Source organism: Pichia membranifaciens, assembly GCF_001661235.1.
Source record: "Pichia membranifaciens NRRL Y-2026 unplaced genomic scaffold PICMEscaffold_4, whole genome shotgun sequence".
NCBI classification, from domain to species: domain Eukaryota; kingdom Fungi; phylum Ascomycota; class Pichiomycetes; order Pichiales; family Pichiaceae; genus Pichia; species Pichia membranifaciens.
In genome coordinates, this window is record NW_017566985.1 from 845,967 (window position 1) to 869,771 (window position 23,805).

At 47.8% G+C, this 23,805-nt stretch overlaps 11 protein-coding genes across 11 annotated transcripts; 7 read left to right on the forward strand and 4 right to left on the reverse strand.

Annotated features, from left to right (window-relative positions):
* The first annotated feature begins 27 nt into the window (after positions 1-27).
* PICMEDRAFT_17153 (hypothetical protein) lies at positions 28-1,879 on the forward strand. Its single transcript, XM_019161486.1, has one exon. The coding sequence runs from the start codon at positions 234-236 to the stop codon at positions 1,791-1,793; it is 1,560 nt and encodes a 519-aa protein (XP_019017011.1). The 5' UTR covers positions 28-233; the 3' UTR covers positions 1,794-1,879.
* Positions 1,880-2,091: 212 nt separating this feature from the next.
* On the forward strand, positions 2,092-3,674 carry PICMEDRAFT_17154 (hypothetical protein). Its single transcript, XM_019161487.1, has one exon. The coding sequence runs from the start codon at positions 2,109-2,111 to the stop codon at positions 3,591-3,593; it is 1,485 nt and encodes a 494-aa protein (XP_019017012.1). The 5' UTR covers positions 2,092-2,108; the 3' UTR covers positions 3,594-3,674.
* Positions 3,675-3,905: 231 nt separating this feature from the next.
* PICMEDRAFT_73389 (hypothetical protein) lies at positions 3,906-5,399 on the forward strand (the record flags this gene model as incomplete). Its single annotated transcript, XM_019164467.1, has 1 exon — positions 3,906-5,399. The coding sequence occupies one exon, from the start codon at positions 3,906-3,908 to the stop codon at positions 5,397-5,399; it is 1,494 nt and encodes a 497-aa protein (XP_019017013.1).
* A 614-nt stretch (positions 5,400-6,013) lies between these two features.
* PICMEDRAFT_17155 (hypothetical protein) lies at positions 6,014-8,633 on the reverse strand. Its single transcript, XM_019161488.1, has one exon. The coding sequence runs from the start codon at positions 8,141-8,143 to the stop codon at positions 6,227-6,229; it is 1,917 nt and encodes a 638-aa protein (XP_019017014.1). The 5' UTR covers positions 8,144-8,633; the 3' UTR covers positions 6,014-6,226.
* Positions 8,634-9,023: 390 nt separating this feature from the next.
* PICMEDRAFT_17156 (hypothetical protein) lies at positions 9,024-9,763 on the reverse strand. Its single transcript, XM_019161489.1, has one exon. It carries the CDS (start codon positions 9,546-9,548, stop codon positions 9,210-9,212), a length of 339 nt encoding a protein of 112 aa, XP_019017015.1. The 5' UTR covers positions 9,549-9,763; the 3' UTR covers positions 9,024-9,209.
* Positions 9,764-9,806: 43 nt separating this feature from the next.
* Positions 9,807-12,494, forward strand: PICMEDRAFT_17158 (hypothetical protein). The gene has a single exon (XM_019161490.1). The coding sequence runs from the start codon at positions 9,844-9,846 to the stop codon at positions 12,427-12,429; it is 2,586 nt and encodes an 861-aa protein (XP_019017016.1). The 5' UTR covers positions 9,807-9,843; the 3' UTR covers positions 12,430-12,494.
* Positions 12,451-14,030, reverse strand: PICMEDRAFT_17162 (hypothetical protein). The gene has a single exon (XM_019161491.1). The coding sequence runs from the start codon at positions 13,921-13,923 to the stop codon at positions 12,469-12,471; it is 1,455 nt and encodes a 484-aa protein (XP_019017017.1). The 5' UTR covers positions 13,924-14,030; the 3' UTR covers positions 12,451-12,468.
* Positions 14,031-14,174: 144 nt separating this feature from the next.
* Positions 14,175-15,844, forward strand: PICMEDRAFT_17163 (hypothetical protein). Its single transcript, XM_019161492.1, has one exon. The coding sequence runs from the start codon at positions 14,256-14,258 to the stop codon at positions 15,642-15,644; it is 1,389 nt and encodes a 462-aa protein (XP_019017018.1). The 5' UTR covers positions 14,175-14,255; the 3' UTR covers positions 15,645-15,844.
* PICMEDRAFT_147148 (hypothetical protein) lies at positions 15,821-18,495 on the forward strand. Its single transcript, XM_019160495.1, has 2 exons — positions 15,821-16,001; positions 16,229-18,495. The coding sequence occupies exons 1-2, from the start codon at positions 15,997-15,999 to the stop codon at positions 18,300-18,302; spliced, it is 2,079 nt and encodes a 692-aa protein (XP_019017019.1). The 5' UTR covers positions 15,821-15,996; the 3' UTR covers positions 18,303-18,495.
* A 262-nt stretch (positions 18,496-18,757) lies between these two features.
* PICMEDRAFT_34735 (hypothetical protein) lies at positions 18,758-21,340 on the forward strand (the record flags this gene model as incomplete). The annotated part of the gene is made up of 1 exon (XM_019162903.1): positions 18,758-21,340. The coding sequence occupies one exon, from the start codon at positions 18,758-18,760 to the stop codon at positions 21,338-21,340; it is 2,583 nt and encodes an 860-aa protein (XP_019017020.1).
* On the reverse strand, positions 21,266-22,081 carry PICMEDRAFT_147178 (hypothetical protein). Its single transcript, XM_019160496.1, has one exon. The coding sequence runs from the start codon at positions 21,985-21,987 to the stop codon at positions 21,547-21,549; it is 441 nt and encodes a 146-aa protein (XP_019017021.1). The 5' UTR covers positions 21,988-22,081; the 3' UTR covers positions 21,266-21,546.
* Positions 22,082-23,805: the final 1,724 nt, after the last annotated feature.

The window sequence follows — 23,805 nt, forward strand, 5'->3', positions numbered from 1 at the left end:
TCAGATACAGGGCCTGAGGGTACAATAGGATGGTCTGGCTGAGCAGAGGAGGGTTCAATTCTTGTTGCCGATAGTAAACTCTGTAACCTTTTCCTTCTTCTCAGTGTTTGTAGCCGGTCCGGTCCTTCACTCTGCTAGTCCTTGTCGGCAGAAACATCGGTAAAGCCTTCGGAGCAAGCCTCGGCTGGTAGACAAAGCAGGCAATTACAGCCAATTCCTTTTAACGGCTAACGATGCAGAAACTGAACTCGAAAACACTTGCGAGGATATCCGGCAGGCAGGCGTCAAACATTTACAGTCGCTATGTCCGATGCATCAGTAGCTCGAGCAGTGCACTCAAGCCAAGACCAACAAACATCTCCAGGGCGGCAGCCATCAACGAGCATATCAAGCCAAAGAGCCCTTCGTTGTCGCAGATGTCGTTTCCGTGTCTCGAGAAACTAGAACAACGCACGAAGAACCTCGAGGAAAACTTGGAAAACGGTCCTGAACCGGCGTACTCCAAGATTACACGTGAGAACGTGGAAATCTACAAGTCTCACGAACCGCTCTTCCTCGATTACGGTGGCTACCTTCCGCAATACGAGGTGGCGTACGAGACATGGGGTACATTGAACAGCGACAAATCGAATGCAATCCTACTACACACTGGTTTGTCGGCATCTTCACACGCTCATTCGACAGAGAAAAATCCGAAAAAAGGATGGTGGGAAGGGTTTATCGGTCCGGGCAAGTACTTGGACACAGACAAGTACTTCGTTGTGTGTACCAATGTTCTTGGAGGGTGTTTTGGTTCCACCGGCCCACAATCGATTGATCCTATACGGGGGGAACCTTACGCTACCCGGTTCCCGATCCTATCCGTCAACGATATGGTGCGTGCGCAGCATGAATTGATAGTCAACCAATTTGGCATCAGGAAGTTACACGCATCGATGGGCTCCTCAATGGGAGGAATGCAATGTTTGGCCTACGCCCACGAATTTACAGACGAAGTCAACAAGATCATTAGCATATCGGGATGCGCTAGATCCCACCCATACTCAATCGCAATGAGGCATTGTCAGCGACAGGTATTGATGACAGACCCCAACTGGAATAAAGGGCATTATTACGGCCAACTGCCACCACACACGGGAATGAAACTAGCCCGTGAAATCGCTACAATTACTTACAGGAGTGGTCCTGAGTGGGAACAGAGATTTGGAGTTGAACGTGCTGATCCATCGCAAAAGCCAGCTCTCTGCCCCGACTTCTTAATTGAAACTTACCTCGATCATGCAGGAGAAAAATGGTGTCTGGAGTTCGATCCAAACAGTTTTCTTTACATCTCTAAGGGAATGGATCTGTTTGATCTGGGTGAGAGAAATAGAACGAAGGCCTCAAAATCAAGATACCAATCTGAAAACATCTATTTCGGAGAGGTGGTATCCGAGACAGACTTAGAGTACAAGTCCAACGCCTCATGTGGTTTTGTCGAACCAATCAAAACCAAAAGATCTAGAAGATTTACCGCAGAAGAGGCAGAAGAAGATTTGCTCAGGGGTTTGGCCAAATTTGCACACAAAGATGTCTTGGTGATCGGAGTAGAGAGCGATATTCTCTTCCCTGCTTGGCAACAGAGAGAAGTTGCCAACATGCTATCAAAGGGCAGCAAATTGAAAGGTGGCGATGGGAGTAACATCAAACATGTAGAATTGAGTGAAACTGACAGTTTCTACGGCCATGACACATTTTTGCTAGCTATGGACCATATCGGTAAGCCAGTGAGCGAGTTCTTGAATATCGATTGATTTACTCTGGACTTGTGGAAATAACTTTTCAGTTGTAATTTTATATTTACTTTTAGGCTAATAATCTATGTGCGAGGAACGCAACTATCTGAAGACCCAGAAGGGTTGACTAGCAATGATTGATCAGTCGATTAGTTGATTAGTCGATCATTCGATTACTTCGTCTGAAAGATTTTTTTTCTGGCCTAACTATCGCTGCCGTGCACCGAAATTTTTCATATCTTTCAAATCACGGAGTGTTTTATTGTGGATCGTTGAGGAATCGTTGAGGACTTATTTCTTTCAGTGACTTCCATTAGACAGCTGTAACTAAGCATGATGCAAGATAAGAAAAGACCAAAAAAGAATGAATATAGAAATTACAAACTCCCCAGGTCGTCCAATAACTTCATTGACATGATACAGCTAAAGGACCCGAAAGTTACAAAAGAATGGTTTTTCGAAACATACATACGGCCAAGGAAACCAGTACTTATCAAAACTTTGAACACGGATAAAGTTCGCATAGATATTGACAATTTTAGGCCCGGTAGAATTTTGGAAACATTACAAGGTGAACAAAATGAAGAAGAGTCGGAGCAGCTGCACTACTTGCAGGTAGAGGAACTGAATCAAGGCGGTTTTGGAACAGGTCAGAAACGATTGAAGTTAAAGCTCGATCAGTTTCTAGATCGAATAAATAAGGGCGAATCGCTTTATTTGACGACTCAGTATTCTGAGAACCATGCCGATCCCTTATCTGAAACGGCGAGTCCTATTACTGATGGACCCGGAGATGAGGCAGAGGGTCCTGACGATGAAGAAGAGGATGAGGATGAGGATGAGGATGAGGAGGGTGAGGACATTGGAGGCGCATTTCCTGCTCTAAATGGGAATTTGAGTGATGATGATGAAATTGTGGATTTGCACGATGATTTTGATGACGTCTTTGATGACGTCTCTGATGATGATGACCACCCTGATGATGATATTGGCGAACCAGTTGACCCGATCTATCAGCCTCCCCTCTCGAACTTATTAAATGGGAAGCTAGAGAAGTTACCTCCACACCCTTTTGAATTAACAGAATCTCTTGTCCCACAGCAGATCAACATGTGGTTTGGGCGCACACCAGAGGAGTCTACACTGTTAGATATCATTGAATCTGAACAAGGATCTAACATAGCCTCAATCAATAGAGGCTTACCGACTCCAAATTCTACGAGCACTGGCTTGCATCATGATCATGCTGATAACATATATGTTTTGGCGCAGGGAAAGAAAAGGTTCACTCTCTATTCACCTGACTATGCTCCTGATCTTTACACAGTAGGAGACGTCAGGTATATTTATGACACAGGAGTGATAGACTACTTCCGGAATGAAAAGGCGAAGAATTGGAGCAGCATACGTGCTGATGGTGGATGTATTGAGTCCTATAGTAATACCGTTCAGAGCACTGAAACAGAAGAAAAGGTGGACCCCCCTTCATTTTCCAGGATACCTCCTGCACTACTACACTTAGATCAAGTCGATGAAGAAACGAGGAAGAAGTTGGAAAAGTACACAAAAGACAACTTTCCCCTATTTTATCCTGTTAGGAACTCTTCTGTCAAGGTGACTTTGGAAGAGGGCGATTTATTGTATCTTCCCGCAGGCTGGTTTCATGAGGTTACTTCATTTGGAGATGAAGACAAAAATAACGTTCATGTTGCCGTCAACTACTGGTTTGTTCCTCCCGATGGGTCTACTTCAGAACAGCCGTACTCGGACAAAGTATGGGAGGAAAACTTCGAGATGTGGAAGAAGAAGTTCCTGTAAAGTTGTAGTATATAGAATCTTCCCCTTTATCGAGGGGCCAATTTCACGAAAACACTTACATCATCTTTTGCACTGCCATGAAAAAGATTATGATTTAAATTTTTATTTTTTTATTTTTTGTTCTTTTTCTGATGGAGCTGCGTTTCCATTTTGGAGTGAAAAGTTGAGACAACCAAACCGATAAATAATCTCAACCGTTTTTTTTAGAGTAAGCTCGGACTTTACACACTACGGGGCACAACAGTAGAAGGTTAGATGGTTATACATCTTGTCCAAAGAAGGTTACGCGTCCTGACTCACCGTATAAAGAAAATGCTGAACATGAAGAGAGACCCGAGTCGAAAAGTGATTTCCATCATCGGTACAACGGGTGTTGGAAAATCACAGTTGAGTATTGAATTGGCGAAAGCATTCAATGGAGAGATTATCAACGCAGACTCCATGCAAATGTATGTCGGACTCGACGTCATTACCAATAAGCATCCGGTAGAAGAAAGAGGAGGCATAGCGCATCACGTGATGAATCATATTCCTTGGAAAGAGCAGTACTACATTCATCGGTTTAAAAAAGAATGTGAAGAGGCCATGAATGACTGTTGGGAACGAGGCAAAATTCCCATCTTGGTTGGTGGAACCCACTACTACTTACAAAGCGTTTTGTTTGATAATAAAACGATTGGGTCAAACGAAGAAGCTTACTTGAGTTCACAACAAGACAATGAAATTAAGGATGTGGTGATGACTGAATTCACTGATGAACAAAAGGCGGTTCTCAACAGTGACGATTCAGCTCTTGTTTTCAAAACTTTGAAAGAAGTGGACCCTATAATTGCATCTAAATTTCATCCGAACGATATACGACGAGTGAAACGCGCTTTAGAGGTATACTATGTTAGAGGAGAGAAAGCAAGTACTGTGTATCAGAAGCAGAGAGAGACATTGGCAGAGAAGGGTACATGTCTGAAATACGATACGTTGTTTTTTTGGATATATTCCAAATTGCCAGGACTGGATGTACGATTGGATCAAAGGGTTGATAAGATGATGCAAAATGGAGGGTTGGCCGAATTGGCCGATCTTTATACGTTCTACCAGCAAGAGTTGGAGAGGGGTAATGAAGATGTTCAAAAGATGGACACAGGAGTATGGCAAGTAATTGGGTTCAAAGAATTTTTACCTGTTCTTGCAAACAACGGTGTCACGAGGTTGAAGCAGATTGATACTATTGCAGATAAGGATAGAAGGGTAGCTGAGATCAACAACCTCATTCATAAAGATGTCGAGTTTGCCAGTTGTTGTGACCAGATGAAGAAGAAAACACGCAAGTATGCACGCAAGCAGGTCAAATGGATCAAGAATTTATTGGCACCCGAGCTCTCTGAGGAGGAGCAACTTGGGTTTGTCAAATATGGGAAAATATTTGTCTTGGATGCCACTGATCTTTCTGTGTGGCAAAAAACCGTTGGTAATAGGGCTAAGTTGATCACAGAAGAATTTCTTGACAAAGGATACGTGAATGAAGAGTCCTGCGGTGGGGCAAAACGGCAAACCCCGGAAACTTTGCAAGGAGAAAAGCTGATTGATGATCAGAAAAGAGCATCATCTGGCAAGACGGAGAATTGGGTTCACCATGAGTGTGAGGTATGTACCGACAGAGAAACGGGGAAACCCTTGGTCTACGTGGATGAGCAGTGGGCAATTCATCTCAAGTCGAAAAAGCACAAGTTCAATCTCAACAGGGGGAAGCGGAAGAGAGAGCATGAGGAGTGGTTGAAGAAGAATCCAACAGGACGTGTGACCAAGTAGGGAATTGCTATGTGCTGGCTACCCTATAGAGGTTGTCCGCTCCTTGTTGCCTCTCCCTGTCTGCGATTCTTTTTCTTATGCATAATTTAGCTCCCATGACTAATGGGCATTTGTCAGCGATCTTGGACTCTGTATCAACTTTTCTATTTGCTACCTACTACCCACTATAAATAAAATGATGTTACTAATAAAGCCTATCCTACAGGGGTCTGTCTTTTGTCGACAAATCCCTAGCGGGGAGTTCAAAGGTGGTGCTAATCGGCCATCACAAAACCAGCTGTGTGACTCTAACTGCTAGTTGTCACATTCTGCTCCGTACTACGACATGCATGCATCATGTTTCTTAGAGTGGGTTGCTGCTACGAGAGGGCTAGTCTGCGGGGAGCAGTGTAGTCTAGGTTTTGTCGAGCCAGAGGGATGCAGCGTTTCTTATTGGAGGTGGTAAACCCGAAGCTCGGGTCTTATCCCCTCGGGATCCCTCCGGGCAGATTTCGGCGAATCCCGTGAGGCATTGCACTGCCCGAAACCGCTTATCGGGTGCCGGGTGCGATAGTCCGGATCGGGCAACGGCAGCCGATAGCGGATCGGAGAGGAGGTGCATAAGTTTAATGAAGGAGTTCGAGTTCGGGTAATGAACTAATTAATGACGGACCAGATAGATATAGATATTGGAATATATAGTAAATTAGAGAAAGGATTGGGGAGAGAGAATGTAAGAAAGGGAAGAAAGAAAAATGCAAGCAAACGGAAACAAAATGTAGTAGAAATAGAAGACGAAAAAACATCATGAAACTACAGTAGACCAGAGTAAACTAAAGTAGGTTAGATCAGTATTTGTACTCGGGCTTTTTCTCTGCAGAGCTTCCCTCGTTGACGATTTCGTCAGAGACGACGACACCCTCGTCGACGCCGTCGGCCTTGGACAGCTTGGATGTAAAAGGACTCAAAGAGTGGATGGCTTCGAGGACTGGGTGAGGGTGTTCTTCGTGGAACACTTGCATTTCCTCGTCAACAACCTCGATGTCGTCCTCGTCATCAACCTCTTGGGGAACAAGCAAGTTGAGGATGACACCCAAAAAGCCTGTGACTGCGAAACCGGTCTCCATAACCAAGATGATGGCATTTAAGAATCCCTGTAGGGCGTTGTTGTCGCCGGCGTAGGTGAAGAAGAACTCAAACCAGTTTGGAACCAAGGTGGCACCGAGACCAAAGAGGAGGGTGCATGTGAAGACGAAACGGTCACGACGGGTGAAGGCGGTGGTGGAGATAATCTTCAAACCGGAAACTGCAACGGATGTGAACAAGAAAGAGGTCATGCCTCCCAAGACGGAGCTTGGAATGGCCACCAAGGCGGCGGCAAACTTGGAGAAGATACCCATGACAACCAAGTAGAAACAGCACCAGTAGCCGACAGTACGGGAACCACACTTGGTGATGGCAATGACACCGTTGTTCTGGGCGAAGGTGGACATTGGTGGGAGGGTGCATAGACCGGCGAGGACACCGTTAAGACCGTCGGCGAGGACACCACCCTGGACTCTGGAGTCGTAGAGAGGGCCTTCAATTTCCAATCTTGTCACGTCGGAGGTGGCTGTGATATCACCAATGGCCTCCATCATCAAGACGATATAACACGCGAGGAAGGGCAACACCATTGGGCCGTAGACCTTGAGTCTGAAAGTGTGGACCCAGACAAAGGTGGCGGCTGGAGCCTGGTCGATACCGGATCTGTCGAAGTAGCCGCATGCAGCAGCAACGATACAGCCGACCAACAAGCCGACAATGACGGCACAGGACTTCATGATTGGAGACCCCCACTTTTCACAGACAATGATGGTGAAGTAGACGAGGAAACCGAGACCGATGAACTGGGCGGACCCCCAAGCGTAACCTTTAGCGCAGGAGGAGCCGATACAGCCGGAACCACCGACAAAGTCCTGGAAACCAGACTCAACCAAGGAGATTCCGATCAAGAGGACGACGGGGCCGGTGACGACAGGAGGGAAGAAGCGTTGCAAGATCTTGGCAGGCATGAAGGAGAGGGCGATTTCCAAGAGACCACAGACGCAGGAGGTGGCGATCACGGCACCGTAACCGTCGGGACAGGCAAGCTCGGAGCCGTCGGCGGCGGTTGGACAGAAGCCGGTCTTGTACATCATCGGGAAGCCCTTGGTGACGATGGTGATGGTGGCGAAGGAGGTTCCCACGACGGAAAGCAAGCCCGTGCCGATGTAGTACGGGGTGAAGGGGATCTTGAACCGGGTGATCTGGATGCAGGAGAGGAAGCCGGACACCATGAGGGAGACGGAGACCAAGTACTGGGTGTGGAGGGTGTCCAAGTGGGCGTAACTGGAGATCAAGAGCGCCGGGGTGCAGAGGCCGGCCAACATGGAGAGGGCGTGCTGCAAGCCGAGGATGAGGCCGAGCAGGACGGGGATGTCGTCGTTGAGGCCGAAGAACGGCTGCTTCTTCTTCTTTGTGAGGAACGGAAGCGTTGGCGTGAACAAGTACGCGTAGTCGTAGTCGCCGAAGAGGCCCTCCTTGGTCGTCCACTTGCGCACCAGCTTCTTGGCGTACGCCTTGGCGTCGAAACGCACCTTTTCGCCGTCGAGCGACATGTTGGTGTTGCTGGAGTTGTCTGCGAGCTCGACGCTGGCGTTGGACGGTGCCTTGGCTGTCGTGTACTCGTCGGCGTCGCTGGTTTTCTCCTTCTGGAGCGAGAGCTTAGGTATCTTGAACCCCATGGCTGATGCTGGGTGTGGATGGAGGTGTTGTGGATGTGTGGTAGAGGAGCTAAGGCCAGATCACACACAATGCACTGGGGACGGATGCTAAAACGGCGGCTGGGGGGGCGCACGGGTAACTTTAAATACGAGGCAGACGCTGTTATCTTTCGGCGACTTTTCCTCCTGTGCAGCAGCAGCAGCCCTCCAGAGAAGAATGGGAGAAGGAAAAAGGCGAAATCCGAATCTGGCATATCAGAGCAGCACCACCCGCTGCTGCAGCCCTTCAACATCTCGGGCCTCTCCTTCTGCTCTCCCTGCCAACATCTGCTCGGCGCGGCGTGCCTTATCTGCGCCGGCCGCTGAAAATTTTTCTTCCCGTTGCCTCTGCTGCTGCCCGTTCGCCTCGTTCCCCGTTCCCCATGCTGGCCTGTCACTGCGCGGGGCCGCATCCAGCCGGCGAATGGGAGCCGCCCGTGCTGATAAGCACGGGCTGCGCCTGCTGCGTGTGTGTCTGTGTCTTGCAGGGGCAGTCCGGCTCGGGGCTGCGTACTCCTGTCCCGCGTCTACGGGATCTGCGTGCCATCCATCTGTGGTCAGCATTGTGACCCCCGTCACGGCCGCCACCGTCTGCTGCCCCGGACCCGTTCCAAACGGCCTGGTGCTGCTGCAGCAGCAAGGAATCCCCCGAGAAAGACGGCGGAAACGCTGTCCCGCGTCTGCAGGCCGGAAATTGCCCCGCGCCGCAGCGGGCCCCAGCGGCGATAAGTGCCCGGCTCGCGCCCCGGGCCCCGCGCAGCTGGCCGAGCAGGCTGCTCGCGTGACAGGGCGCCGCCGAGGCGTCCGCCGGGGGTGGGGACCGTCGCGCCGGATGGACGTGCCAGCAGCAGCCCGGCCGGGGGGCCGGGGTTCTCCGGCAGCGGCGACGGGACGGTCTACTGCTGCGGTTGCGGCTCATCGTCTCTCGTGGTGTTGTTGCGCGGGCCGTCCTGGGGAAGTCCGCATTGGCACATGGCTTCTTACACATGGCTTCTTACACATGGCTCTACACACAGTGGCTACATAGCTTATAGAGCGCTCGCCGGGCTCAGACGTGGAGAAAGTCGGCAGCCACTAGCAGCTCGAGGGCCATCTCGGTCGGCACGTGGAAGTCGGGCACGTCCACGCAGTCCTTGTACTTCTCGTTGTAGTAGAGGTACTCCACCACCTTGTCGAGAACAGGCGCGTCGATGTCGTGCAGCCGGATCGTGTTGGTGGTGCCCTCCTCAAAGGTGTCGGAGATCATGTTGCGCAGCGTGCCGCTGATGCTCGCCGCGTCCTTGCTCACCGTGTAGGTGAACCCGTCGCTCGAAACAAGCGTGACGTAGGGACTTGCGTCCGTCGTGGCCGTGCCGTGGTCGTGGTCGTGGCTGCTGTCGTCCGTCATGGCGTGTGCAGCCGCAGCAGGCCCCGCAGAGCTTTTGCCCCCCGGCAAACGGGCCACCACGCCGCCTCCAGCGCACTTTTCTTGTCCCCGCTGCCTCCCGCCCCCCTCGCTTCCGCTTCCAGCAACACGCGCCAGCATGAATCCCACCTGTTGAGCTTGCCCCCAACCCGTTGGGCCTTCTCCAAAGCCTCCTGCGGAGCCTTCTGCACGCTTAACACGGCCCCCCGCCCTACCCCGTTCTCGCCACCCCAGCAACCCCCCTCCGGCTCCCTTACGCCCCCACCCCCACCCGCACATGCCGGTCTCAAACCCCTCCCTCAACTGGGAGCTGCTCGACACCGTCTACTACCGCTCCAGAACGTGCTACGACTCCCTCGACTGGCCCGCCTCGGCGTCCTCCTCGGGCCCCGCCCTCCACAACGTCGACCTCGCAGCCTTCAACGTCGCTGTCGGACCCTTCGCCTCCCTCGTCGCCCTCTACCCGAAGTCCCTCTCCCGCCCCCAGGCCGCCTCGGAAATCCTCGTTTGCTCCGGCGCAGGCCAGCTCCTCTTCTCCGTCCCGTGGAACTTCGTTCTCAACCCCATCGCAAGGCTCGGCTGGGCCCCCTCGGGAGAGCTCCTCGTTGTCACCGCCGCAGGCAAGTACAGGGTCTACTACAACTACCAGGGCGACTTCGACGAGTTCGACATTCTCACAGACCTACTGCAGCTCGACGACACAGACTCCGTCACGGTCCTCAACGCCCTCTTCACCAACACAGGCTTCGCCGTCCAGTCCTCCAACAACCACTTCGCATACATCCAGAACCACAGGAAACCCTCCGCGCGTACAGCAGTCCTGTGCTCCCAATTGGCCACCACCGAACCCATAGAACCATACCATGTCACCACCTGGACACTCACCTCGCCACCTGAAGACTCCCGGAACTCCCTCGCCAAGGCCAAGTTTTATGTGTTCACCTCCGCAGGACTATGTGTGCTCACCCCGTCCACACCTGTGCCCTCTTTCACCAACAAACCGCTCCTAACATCCGTCGCTCACGTCGATATAGCCCCAAACAACTCCTTCGCAGCACTATACTCTTCCTCCTCCTCGACACTGTACATCCTCGACGGAGATTTCAACGATCTGCTTGCCGAGCACAAATTGGAAAAGCCTCCCCTGCAGATATCTTGGTGCTCAAATGACGTCGTCGTCATGGCATACCTGGACTCCATTTCCGTCGTCGGACCCTCTTCCGACACCTTGGAATTCTACACCAATGGCACTCCGCTTCTCAAAGGAGAGCTGGACGGCTTGTACTACCTCACAAACACAGAACTTTGCTTTCTCTCGCGTGTCTTGCAGGTCACCGAGGATACGTTCCGGATAGGCTCTACCTCCCCGTCGGCAATCCTTCTAGATGCCATCGACTACCTCGACCGGCACTCTCCCAAGGCCAACGACCATTTAGAAATCATAGACGACCACATGGTTATGGCTGTCGATGGCTGCATCAGAGCGGCAAGTGAAGAGTTCGACCTTTATTGGCAAAAGAATTTGCTTAGGGCAGCCGCCTTTGGTAAAGTTAACCTGGATTTATACGACCCCACCGAGTTCGTCCAGACCTGTGATTATCTCCGTGTGCTCAACATCGTGAGGAGCCAGGAGATTGGCATGTTTATGACCCATGCCCAACTCCATAGTATCGGTATTGAAAAAATCATTGACTTGTTACTACTACGGAAAATGCATTTTCTATGCCTTAAAATATCAGCGTTTTTGAACTTGCCTAATTATAAAATTCTAACAGACTGGGCTTGTTGTAAACTTAAGCATTCTTCCGGTTTAGACGTTGACAATGATAAGCTTCTAGCTTCAATCTATGAAAAACTCAAGTCTTCCAAAATTGATTGGACTCACATAGCCTATGTCGCATATACAGAAGGTCAACAAAAATTGGCGAGAAACCTGCTCAGTTATGAACCAAACACAAGTAAAAAGGTCCAATTTTTACTCGACATCAACTCAAGTGCTACCGGAGACGAAATTGAATATGCATTGACAAAGGCCGACGAAGATGGTGATGTCGACTCGCTAGTTTTAATTTTACTTGAATTGTACGGGTCCTTATCAAGTGCCGAATTTTTCAGGGCTATTGACCAGAAGCCAAGCGCAATCGGAGTCTTGAAAAGCGTTTTTTGTCAAATTGATGAAAAGGGTGGGATGTTGAAGAATTTCATGTTCCAAGATGACGACATCATAGGTAGATTGATAATTGATATTGTGTCAGCAGTGAAATCCAATAAGCCTATTGAGTCTACAGATTTGACTAAGCTTCAATCGCTTGCAGGCAGGTCGAAACAAACACAATCCGCTGTCCCCTACATTAAGTCAGACATAAAGCTATTGAAATTACAGGTTGAACTGCAAGCTAATTTACACAGCATTTTACCCGGCGAACCTTTGCTCGACACCTTGCAGAAAATCATCATTGTTGATTTGAAGCAGGCAATTACAGTGGCACGGAAATTCAATATTCCACCAAAGCAGCTTACTGGACTAGTGTTGAAAGTTTTAGCTGCAAAAAGCGATAAGCACACTGAACTTTACGATTATGCAACAATCAATGGAGGTGGGAAAATTATCGGATTTGAAACATTCTTTTACGAATTGGCAAAGCTCGGAGAACGAAGACAAGCTGGTCTCTATCTGCCCTTTTGCAAAAAGATGACTATCAAACAAAAAATACGATCCTACATTTTTTGTGGTATGTGGAAAGAGGCGGTTGCTGAAGCCGGGAGTAAAAATGAGGTGGGGCTTCTTAAGTCGATGGCAGAGAGCCGAACCGGATGGGAAGCTTCGGTAGCCTCCGATGAATTTGAACGTTTGAGTAAGTAATTAATAATGTACAAGTATCTATAAAAACTATCACTATCGTTAATAATTATCATCTTCCTCCTCATCACTTAACTCGTATCCAAAGGTGTACGCCTCCCTTAAGTTATCCAAGTTGTCTTTTAGCTCTTCCCTCTCATCGGTACGACAAAATCTTGAGACAAAGTCATGCATATCAGTGAAGTTGTTTTTCAGCGAACTTGTTACTCCTAGAGAAACGGCATCGATTTTCGCCTCTTTCATTGCAGCCGGTAGAGTGTCAACAAACTCATATGAGTACCTGCTCTTAGAAGTTTGCAAGTATATTCTTGGTGTACCCGTTTCGACAAGTTGCTCAAAATTGGAAAATTTTCCCACTCGACATCCATCACTATCCATACTTGCTACAACACTGCGAGAAAACACATGAGGATCTCTTTTGTCAGCCTTTGATGGGCTAAATATATCCTTACAGCCCAAGTCTAGCACAGTCTCAGGACTCCAATCTAGTTTGACTTCATTGATGAATCTCCGTAGACCACCATCTGTCAATTGGTGCAGAATCCCACCAATGTCATTATCCTTTATCGAATTGAAAAAATCAAAAGGTAAGGAAAGGAAAGCTGTTTTCTCCCATACGCTATTTTTATTTTGTAGTAGTGGAATATCGGAATCCAAATTCAATGAAACTATTCCTCCAGCTTCACTCATTACAAGACTCAACAATTTCCTTATTCTATCTAGTTTATTGCTATTGTTGCATGAAGAAACGTATTGTCCATCCCTTTGTAAAGACCAGATCATCACTTTAGACCCCTTCCCATCCAGCTGGTCCTCTATCACGTAGCGTAACGTTTCAGAACACACACCAGACCAAGCAGAGTCTAATTCGACAACGGCGTTTACCTGACTCACGTTGTTAGCCTCCTCAAACAGCTTTCTTATGCTGTCATCTACACAGTCTTTGAACTTCTCAACACTGTGGAATGAGTCTATGCCCAATTGGTGGCTCTGAAACTTGTTTGTCAATATATTCTTACCAATACCTTCTCCAGTCTCCACGTCATAATTGAAGTCTGGATGCGTCAATAAAAGTGATGGATTGTAAGTCAAACGTGAAAAGTCAGACCAATAATCTGTCCTTTCTTCATCAACTTGAACCTTCTCATCAACATCTGGCGTCTCGCCCATGGTCAAAGCTTTCTGGTACGCATTGGGTGTTATTTGAGGGGCAGTTTGAATTTTCTCATACTCATAGAGGGCCAAACTTGGCGCTGGGTCTGGCTGAAAGCCTGCTTTAGGATCTAGTGCCCCAGATCCATTAGCATAATCAAACAAAACCGATCTAGGATACAAATTTGATATCGTCTTTGAATTTGCTATAGATTTCGGTACAATATGAGTGTAGTTGTCATAGTTTGCTGCGTCTTTATAAAACCGATCTTCCTGAAAATTATTGAAATGAGTTGTAAGCTGGTTAGCAACCTGGGAGAAAGAAAGGGTAATTGTTTGTGGCATAAATAGTGTGTCGGGTTATATAGCTCATTCTAGTAAACGCCGATTGTGTAATCTACGAAGGAAGAAGATTGTTTTCAACTTAGTCAATGCAAGTATCGGAGTCCTCTTCAATCTCCATCCAGTCCTCGCTAGCTGTAAGAAACGTCTTTTTTCATTAAATATTATTTTTTTTCCAAAAAATCAATTTTTTTTTTCTTTTCATGAGAGGTAATAAATTTTCACATTAAAAAATTGGACCTCAATATGATAGAGTTAGGGGAGTCACAGGCCCCAGTTGTTATCAGGCTGGCAATAAGCGTAATTTAAAGAGAAGCAAAAAGTAAAGAGCAAAGATGGGTAACTCGCTAGAGGAACGTCTGCAGCAACATTCGAATTCATTCGATGGATTAATGTCCCTAATACCTGCCAAATACTACTACGATGCAGAAACTTCCAATCAGTGGCAACAGAAGCGGAAATCAAAGCAAGAGCATCAGGCACTTAAGAGAAGAAAGCTTGATCCCGAAAGCAGTAAAAATTTGAGTGCCAAGGATGTCTTGAAAGAGGCAGAAAAGACAGCCACACCGGTGATACTGCCTGGTGAAAAATTCAAGATGCATCAGCAAGCCCTTGCTAAGAAAGTGCAGGAAAATGGCAATGTCGATGAGGAAGAAGAAGATGATGAAGTAGATGATGACGAAGATGATGACGAAGACGTTGACGAAGAAATGGAAAGCGACGAAGAGACCAAAAAGCAAGCACATAGTCAAAATAATTCACCAAAGCAAGAGGAAGACAAAGATGAAGAGCTCTTGCAAGAAAACGTGACAATAGTTTTCGACGACAACGGTGAAGAGCTTGTGGGGAGCTACAAAAAGGAAGAACTACAGCAGCAACAAAAGCAGCAGCAACAGAATGTCAAGGCTGGAAAGAAAACCTTGAGTAAGGAAGAACAGGAACAAAGAGAAAGAAAACACAAAGAGCTTAAGGCCAAACTCCAGGCGAAGATTCAAAGCATGAGAGAAAAGAGAAAAGCTCCGGGAACGAAGGCTCCGGGTGCTGCCACCTCAAGGCAACAGATCCTAGAGGAGAGACGTAAAAAGGCGGAGTTGAAGAAGGAGATGAAGCGTAAAGAGGCCGAAAGTAGCGATGACGACGATGACGACGACGACGATGCTGAAAACGTTGAAGGAGAAGAAACACAAGACAATTCCAGCGTGATGTTTGGAAACATCGAATTCTTGGACGGCGAGAGAGTGTCGAGTGACTTGACCTCGAGCAGAAGAGTCGGCAAGAAGAAGGGTCCTTCAAACAAAGACATTAAGGGCCATTTGAAGAAGATAGAGAGAGAGAAAAGCAGGCTCGGGGAGTTGGACAGCGACGCCAAGAAGAAGCTCGAGGACAAAAACAAGTGGCAGAAAGCCCTTGCCAGCGTACAGGGTCTCAAGGTGAAGGACGACGAGAAGCTTTTGAAAAAGGCCTTGAGGCGGAAGGAGTCCAAGAAGCGGAAGAGCGAGCGGGAATGGAAGGACCGTATACAGACAGTCACCGACGAGAAGAAGATGAAGGCGGATAGAAGAGACGAAAACCTGCGTATTCGGAAGGCCAACAAGGGCAAGGGCCGCAAGGACCAGGTGAAGCAACTTCCGAGCTACAAGCGGAGCCGGGCCAACAAAAAGATGCCGGGCGGCGCCAAGCGGGCTGGTTTTGAGGGCGGCATCCGCAGCCACAAGAAGAAATGAGTGACTTAGTCGGGTAGTCGAAAATGTTTACAGAGTTGTGTAACAAGAAACATTTTAGGAAATAACAGACAAGACAAGTCTGTGGGCTTTCCAAAGGCCTCTCCGGTCGTGTTTCGGGCTTTTTCCCTTTTTATTTATTTATAGAACACGAAAAGTCCATATTATTTCCTATTCGGGCCGGAAGGAAAACGAACGTGCGAGCGCTGCGAAAAGATGAGAGCTAGAGACATGTTTGATGGCTGAGTCAAAAGGGAGAACCTTAATTTCGTGCCTGTTGTTGTCTCTTTCTTCGTGTTTCTGAGCGGTTAAACGGGCTGCTTGTGGTGTTGGTCGCCGACACAAAGAACAGAACATGTGGTATGTAAACATGGAAAAGATATTTTGGAGTCGTGAGAGATGGAGAGGGGCGCTAATTGGGTTCCAGAGAAGAAAAAGCCCGATGTTTATATCCAAAATCCCTGATCCTCTTTTGTCCAAGGCAACATGAGCCGCCAGGGGCACGAGAAGGACGGGGGGTGGGAGGGCGGCTTCATCTTCTCAGTTGGTATTACAGATGTACTAACATAGTTTATATCTTCTTCTAGTGGTATCTTCGGTTATGCAAATTACAACGTTGGTCGCAGTAGAGGCCAGATCATCAACACCCTGGTCGACGGCTTGACCAAGTTGGAGTACAGAGGATACGATTCCGCTGGTATTGGTATTGATGGTGAGAACGACTGGAGTGAGGACTCTCCAGTAAGAGCAATTCAATTGTACAAGCAGGTGGGCAAGGTTTCGAACTTGAAGGAAGAGATTATTTCCCACCACCCGGACGTGTCCGAAACGTTTTACAGTCATGTCGGTATTGCACACACAAGATGGGCCACCCACGGTGGGGTTACCCAGGTCAACTGTCATCCACAATCTTCTGACGATACCAACCAGTTTGTCGTGGTCCACAATGGTATCATCACCAACTATAGAGAGTTGAAGATGTTCCTCAAGGCCGAGGGTGAGTCCTTCAAGTCAGACACGGACACTGAAATTATCGCTAAGCTCTTCAACTACTACTACAAGAAGGATCCTGATTTAGAATTTTACCAATTGACCAAAGACGTTTTATATCAACTACAGGGCTCCTACGGTTTGATGGTGAAATCGGTCCATTATCCAAATGAGATCATTGCCACAAGAAAGGGTTCTCCATTATTGATTGGTGTCAAGACTGAGCAAAAATTGAAGGTTGATTTTGTCGACGTCGAGTTCATCAACGACTCCGAGCAATCGACCGAAGCAAATGGTAGTTATTTACCCTCGAAAGAGTACACTAACAGCTCCCTGAGGAAGTCAGAATCGAGAGCCATTCTACCTGATCATAATATGCCTATTGAATTCTTTGTTTCTTCTGATGCCTCTTCTGTTATTGAACACACCAAGAAGGTTTTATTTTTGGAAGATGACGATATTGCACACATCAACCATGGGGAATTGCACATTCACAGGGCTAGACAGAGTGAAGGCATGTCAACAACTAGACCTGTTCAAACCTTGGAACTACAATTGGCTGAAATAATGAGAGGGGGATACGACCATTTCATGATGAAGGAAATCAGTGAACAACCAGACTCCACCTTTAATACCATGAGAGGTAGATTGGATTTCAAGAACAAAAACATCATCCTTGGTGGTATAAAACAGTACTTAACGAGTATCAGAAGGTCTAGAAGATTCCAAATGATTGCCTGTGGTACGTCATATCATTCCTGCTTGGCAGTGAGGTCGTTGTTTGAAGAATTGACTGGAGTCCCTGTTTCCGTGGATTTGGCCTCGGATTTTTTGGATCGATCTCCACCAATATTCAGAGACGATACGTGTATCTTTGTCTCTCAGTCTGGAGAAACGGCTGATAGTATGCAAGTGTTGAAGTATTGTAGGGCAGCCGGTTGTTTGAACGTTGGTGTTGTCAACTCTGTCGGTTCCAGTATCTCACGTGAAACTGACTGTGGTGTTCACATCAATGCTGGACCTGAAATCAGTGTGGCCTCAACTAAGGCATACTCCTCCCAATTCATTGCACTTGTAATGTTGGCCTTACAGATCTCCAATAATGTCATAGATAACAAACAGCGCCATGAGGAAATCATAAATGGTTTAGAAGAAATTCCAAGGCTCATTTCTCAAGTTCTTGAAAAGAAAGAAGAGATCAAGGAGATTTCCCTCAAATATTTGCATGGCAAAGATTCGATGTTGGTCGTTGGTAGAGGATATCAGTACGCTTCTTCTCTAGAAGGTGCGTTGAAGATCAAAGAGATTTCATACATCCACGCTGAAGGTGTCCAGGCGGGTGAGTTGAAGCACGGTGTCTTGGCATTGGTTGATTCAAACATGCCCGTTGTTGCGTTTGCTACACAAGATTCATTCTCGCCAAAAGTCAACTCTGCCATTCAGCAGATAACAGCCAGAGATGGCCGTCCAATTGTTGTCATGACCGAGGGAGACAACTTGATCGATAGAAGCAAGACTTCTGCCTGTATCGAGGTTCCAAAAACCGTCGACTGTTTGCAAGGTTTGGTTAACATCATACCACTACAGTTGATGAGTTACTACCTATCCATTGCCGCCGGTCACAACCCAGACCGTCCTAGAAACTTAGCTAAGTCTGTTACTGTTGAGTAAAGGTCTCTCCTAATACTCAACAATGGTTTGCATCCTAACAGAGCTCTTTGTAGTGAAATATAATATTTCTCCAATGCTCCTCTATAATAATTATCCGTGGCCCTTCAGCTGTGTGGCACGAACGGCGCGATGGACTTTGTGCCCGGCCTCACCCAGCACTATCGGTTTCTCCACTATGTATGCCGCCCGTTCTTTGACAGACATTGTTCTCAGATCATCCGTGCCTCATGCTTGGACGTGGAAAATCGCTGTAGCGTTAAAATCAGCTCAATGCAGTGAAGTAAGCTTTTCCGTTATTCTAACATCTTGTATTTATTGTGGAAGAAAAATTTAGCTCTTCTAATTTGTTTTTGTTCTCCCTCTCCCTACTACCGTTTCTGATCTCTATGTCCTTTTTGGCACAGATCAAATCATTGACCTCAAGACTCTCCAGAAACACAAGATCCACAAGACAAATGTGTAGCGCAGTCAGTAACAGACGGTTTGAGGATACATCTTTGCACGAGCAACTTCCAAGAGACGTTAAGCCTGTCCACTATAACATCTTCTGCCACAATATTGACTATGAAAAAAATCTGTTTGATGGAACTGCAACAATCGACTTTGAGGTCTTCAGCAAAACTAAGTCCATAATTTTAAACCAAAAGTTTCTCTCTTTCAACAAGGTAGTGTTGAAGACCTCCAAGGGAGAAGAAGAAGTCGAAGAAGTTATCAAAGATGATGCCAACGAAACTGTCGAATTCAAGCTCAGCTCCGAGATTGATGCTGCATTGAAGTCCGTACAAGTGGTTGTCGATTACAGCGGTATCATTCGTACAGACATGGCAGGATTTTACACCTCCAACTACAAAAACGAGAAGGGAGAAACCAAGTACATCTTGACAACCCAGTTCGAGTCCACCGATGCTCGTTCTGCTTTCCCATGTTTTGATGAACCTAACTGCAAGGCCTCTTTCACCATCTCCATTGAAGTCCCAAAAGATTTACAAGTTTTATCTAACATGCCATTGGACAAAGAGGTTGTCGCAGACAGCGACAAAGAAAACAAGCTTTTCACCTTTTGTCAAACCCCAAAGATGTCAACTTATTTGGTCGCTTGGGCTATCGGACAATTTGAGTATGTTGAATGTACCACAACTCGTGACTACAACGGGTCAAAACTTCCAATCAGAGTTTACACTATTCCGGGGCAATCGCATACGGGTAAGTATGCCCTTGAGACTGCACAGAGTGCAGTAGATTATCTCTCTTCCATCTTTGAGATCGACTATCCTCTTCCTAAGTTGGATTTACTTGCTGTTCCTCAGTTCGGTGCCAATGCTATGGAAAATTGGGGTCTCGTCATGTTCCGTTCAACTGCACTCTTGTATCACCCAGAAAAATCAAGTGCTTTATACAAGCAAAAAGTTTCATATGTTGTCTCTCATGAAATCGCCCATTCATGGTTCGGTAACTATTGCACCATGAACTGGTGGTCTGATTTGTGGTTGAACGAATCTTTTGCAACCTACGTTGGATGGTTATGTGTCGATAACATGCATCCGGAGTGGGATGTCTTTACCGATTTCATTTCAGGTTCTATGCAAACAGCACTCGATTTAGACAGCTTGAAAAATTCTCATCCTATTGAAGTTCAGGTCTACCACTCTAACGAAATCGATGAAATTTTCGACGCCATTTCATACTTAAAAGGTGGCTCCGTTGTCAGGATGGTGGCTGAATCTATCGGTGTTGAACTATTTTTGAAGGGTGTTTCCAATTACTTGAAAAAATACTCTTTTGGAAATGCAAAATCTGATGATTTATGGGACTCCGTCAGTGAGGTGTCAGGCAAAAATATTACTGAATTGGTTGAACCATGGATTAAAGCGATTGGCTATCCGGCTTTGAAAGTCGTGAAAAACAAAGACGGTAAAACTATTAACATCACGCAACAAAGATTCTTGGTAGAAGGTGCAACCAAAGTGGACGATTCGATCACATGGTGGATTCCGAATATTGACAATATGCTGACGAAGGAAAAGGTCATTGATGCTCAAAACTTCTTGAAATTGAATAAGGACACTGCTGGTTTTTATAGAGTCTTCTATGATGATGAGCTATTTGAAAACATTGTCCAAAACTTGGGCAAGCTTTCAGACAATGATAAAATTGGATTGATTGCAGACACAAGTGCTGGAGCAAGGGCTGGAATAATCAAAACATCACAGTTTCTCAAGCTTGTTAGTCAAATGAAGAGTGAGACACACGTCTCCGTTTGGAATGAAATCATTGAAAGACTCAACATTTTAAAGAATGCATTTTTCTCTGATGAAGAGATTTCTGAAAAGCTGATTTTATTCTCGAGAGATTTATACAAGAACAAATTTGAAGAGTTGATCAAATCTGCCAATCTTGATTTCAATGGACAACGTTTAGCATCTGCACTATTTGAACAGGCTGGTATTTCTCAGTTCAACGTTGCTGTTACTAAGGCACTGAGTATTTATCAGTCCAAGGACATAAAGCCACATTTCAAGCAAGCTGTTTACAGGATTTTGTTAGCAAATGCTGATACATGTAACGATGATGTGTTCAACTCTGTTTTGGCAGAAGTCAGAGAGCCAAGCACCATCGATGGACGTGAAGTTGCCCTTAGGTCATTGGGCTCGATTAATAAAGTGGACGAATACTTGCCAAGCATTTTGTCACTATTCTTCGACGGAAGTGTTCCTGAAATGGACTACCAATTCTTGACCATTCCATTAGCTTCCAACTTCAAAACGAAGGTCTTTTTTTGGAACTATTTCAAAGATAATTACCCCAAATTCAGAAATGACGTTTCGATGTGGACGTTGGACCGTGTTGTGAAGGGGTTTTTGCCAAAGCTTGTTTCTAAAGATCTTGTCCAAGATGTCGAGTTATTCTTCGAGAACAAGGATAACAGCGGTTACGAAAAGGGTCTAAGACAAAGTTTAGACAGCATGCGTAACGATGTTCGTTGGAGGGAAAGGGCGCGTGGCGATTTACTGGCCTGGTTCCAAAGCAATGGGTATTGAAAGACTATAGTGTGTAGCGTGCTTCTGTAGAAGTTCCGAATATCTCTATTTTACAGGCTACAAGTTACGATAATTTGTGAAGCTCGGGTACAACGCACAAGGACATTACTGCAACAGGGCTCTGGGAGCCTGTGGGTATACTTGCGGAGTAGCGCTTTGTCTGGAGACTGTTTTCTGGGTTACGACAGGTAGATGATGCTCAATGCTCAAGGTCCGAGGCATCCTCCGGGAGGAGAGAAAACCGCGAAACGGAAAACGCTGATTGCGGTAGTTTTAGCCGTGAGGAGACGAGCGGCAGAAACGGCCAACAGCCGGTGGTGCGGGCAGTGGCAACTGGTGCTGATGGCACTGGCATTGGGAATAGCCATGGCACTTGCATGGCCACGGTCATGTGGGGAGCGGAACACCACACACACCTTTGCAATGCCCACGCCAGTGCAGTAGAGGATTTGCGCAGTGCCCGCTGCTGCACTGCTGCCCCGCTGCTGCGTGGTCGTCCTGCTGACAGGGGGCCAAGTCGTGGCCACGGCGATTCGGAGGATCAACAGAACGAAACGAGGTTGGGGCCGGGTCACGTGCACACGCATACTACTTGCTTTCGGTCTTTTTTCCGTTTTCCGCCCCTGCCGGGTTTTGGCTTTTCGCATTTCCGCATTTTCAAGCAAATCGGTGCGGTTGACAGCCTTTGTTGAGGCTGGCTGGGAGCAGAGATCCCGACTGGCTGTCGACAGGCCGGGCAGCCAGCAGTGGAGGCGGTGGCAAGAGGCAATGGTGGCGAAGCAGCAGCTGGCTGCCGCCAGCCTGGGGAGCCGGGGGCTGTCCTTGTGCTTGGTTGATGCTTGCTGCAAGATCGGCTGCCGGTCCCATCGGGGGTGCTGTGCGTGGTCCCTCCTGCAGATCACGCACGCTATGTAGCTACAGACCGCGTGTGCATCTGGACAGGTGCGCTGCCTGTCTACGTGCTAGTGACTCTGCCCCCGGGCCGTACTGCTGCCGCTGCTGGCGTTTGCCCGACCTCTGGTCCAGACACAGGAGAGACTGCAGCAGGCAGATAGCGGTAAGGAAGCGTATTGTAATGTAGAGCGCTAAAGCGGCGAGCAGGGAAGGAGCCACGAGGCCCCGCCGTCGCCGAGCCGGCAGGATGTGTGTGCGTCTCACATACACAGCTGGCGCCGCCTACGTGCATCATTCCGCCGAGCGCCCTGCCCACAAGTCAGACGGCGGATACAGAGCCGGCCGGCGCCGGCATGTGCTACAGACAGACACACACAATAGGGCATGCCGGCACAGAGAGTTGTAAACAAACGAACATTGTCCTGTTATCGGCCCAGCTCTCCTTTTCGGGAGAGAAAAAAATTTGTGTCTGAGACATAAATTCGGTTCCACCGACCATCCGACCGATCGTTCGGTCACCCTGGCACGCTGTCGCTGCTGCCACATTTCTTTTTCTTTGTTGGTCTGACGGTGCAGCACCAGAGGCCGTCCTCCCTCTGTCTTTCCACAGCTGCTCCCATGCTAAATGGTGCCCCTGCCCACTCTACACCTTGTCCACCTAGCCCCGCAGCCTTGGGGGCTGCCAAACAAGCCTGAGAAGCCGATCGACCCGCTGCAGACCCGTCGCAGCGCTGGCAGAACAGGGCGTCGGCAGGGCGCAGGGCGTTTCCCGGCGCCTTCCGCTGCAGGGCTGTTTCCCTCCCTGGAAGGGTGACAATTTTCCTTGCACCGCACGCAATGCGAACTTTTATTTTTTTTTTTTTTTTTTTTTTTTCTTTTAGGCCAGCGCTCTCCTCTCGCCCTGGCTGGCGGGCGACGGTGTGGGTGGGGGTACTGCAGTTTCCCACCTACTGCACTGTCCGATTTATCTCTTTATTTGCCTTTATCGGCACAGCTGTACCCTTATCTCCTACAGTCCCGGGCCCTGACACGGAACACCCACGTTGCATACATTCCACACGTTACCGGATTTGACACATCCTCGTGTTGCCATTGTTATTGTTCGATAGGACCGTGTATCGACAGCTTCCGTTTCTCAGATTGGCTTGGCTCAGACGAAATTTCTGTGGACACCGCCACTTCGACCCTGCCACACACACCACACCGTTGCTCCCCTCTATAGCATAGCACCCCCCGACAGGAACTTGCACACAGCCCCATCCGGCAGCGTCCAGGTTTTGTATTGTATACCCCCATTGCTCTACTGCATTGTCTGTGCCATTCCGATACTCCAGCAGTCTAGTCTTATAGTGTGCACTCTATAGACCGACCGACCACCCGATTTTCTCATTTTCCGGGTTTTTCGTCCTTTTCTCATTTTCTCTATTTTTTTTTCCACCTCGGTGCTTCCACCACTGAATTTAGGCTGGCTGGCCACACGCCAACACACTCACACTCACACTCACATACACACACATTCAGACACGAAATTTGCTGGCACTTTGTTTGTTTACTGTGCACCACCGTTTGCA

Bases quoted from the DNA above. Each gene is read 5' to 3' on its own strand.
- PICMEDRAFT_17162 (XM_019161491.1), bottom strand. From the start codon at position 13,923: ATGCCACAAACAATTACCCTTTCTTTCTCCCAGGTTGCTAACCAGCTT.
- PICMEDRAFT_17155 (XM_019161488.1), bottom strand. From the start codon at position 8,143: ATGGGGTTCAAGATACCTAAGCTCTCGCTCCAGAAGGAGAAAACCAGC.
- PICMEDRAFT_17156 (XM_019161489.1), bottom strand. From the start codon at position 9,548: ATGACGGACGACAGCAGCCACGACCACGACCACGGCACGGCCACGACG.
- PICMEDRAFT_17154 (XM_019161487.1), top strand. From the start codon at position 2,109: ATGATGCAAGATAAGAAAAGACCAAAAAAGAATGAATATAGAAATTAC.
- PICMEDRAFT_17163 (XM_019161492.1), top strand. From the start codon at position 14,256: ATGGGTAACTCGCTAGAGGAACGTCTGCAGCAACATTCGAATTCATTC.
- PICMEDRAFT_147178 (XM_019160496.1), bottom strand. From the start codon at position 21,987: ATGCGAAAAGCCAAAACCCGGCAGGGGCGGAAAACGGAAAAAAGACCG.
- PICMEDRAFT_17153 (XM_019161486.1), top strand. From the start codon at position 234: ATGCAGAAACTGAACTCGAAAACACTTGCGAGGATATCCGGCAGGCAG.
- PICMEDRAFT_17158 (XM_019161490.1), top strand. From the start codon at position 9,844: ATGCCGGTCTCAAACCCCTCCCTCAACTGGGAGCTGCTCGACACCGTC.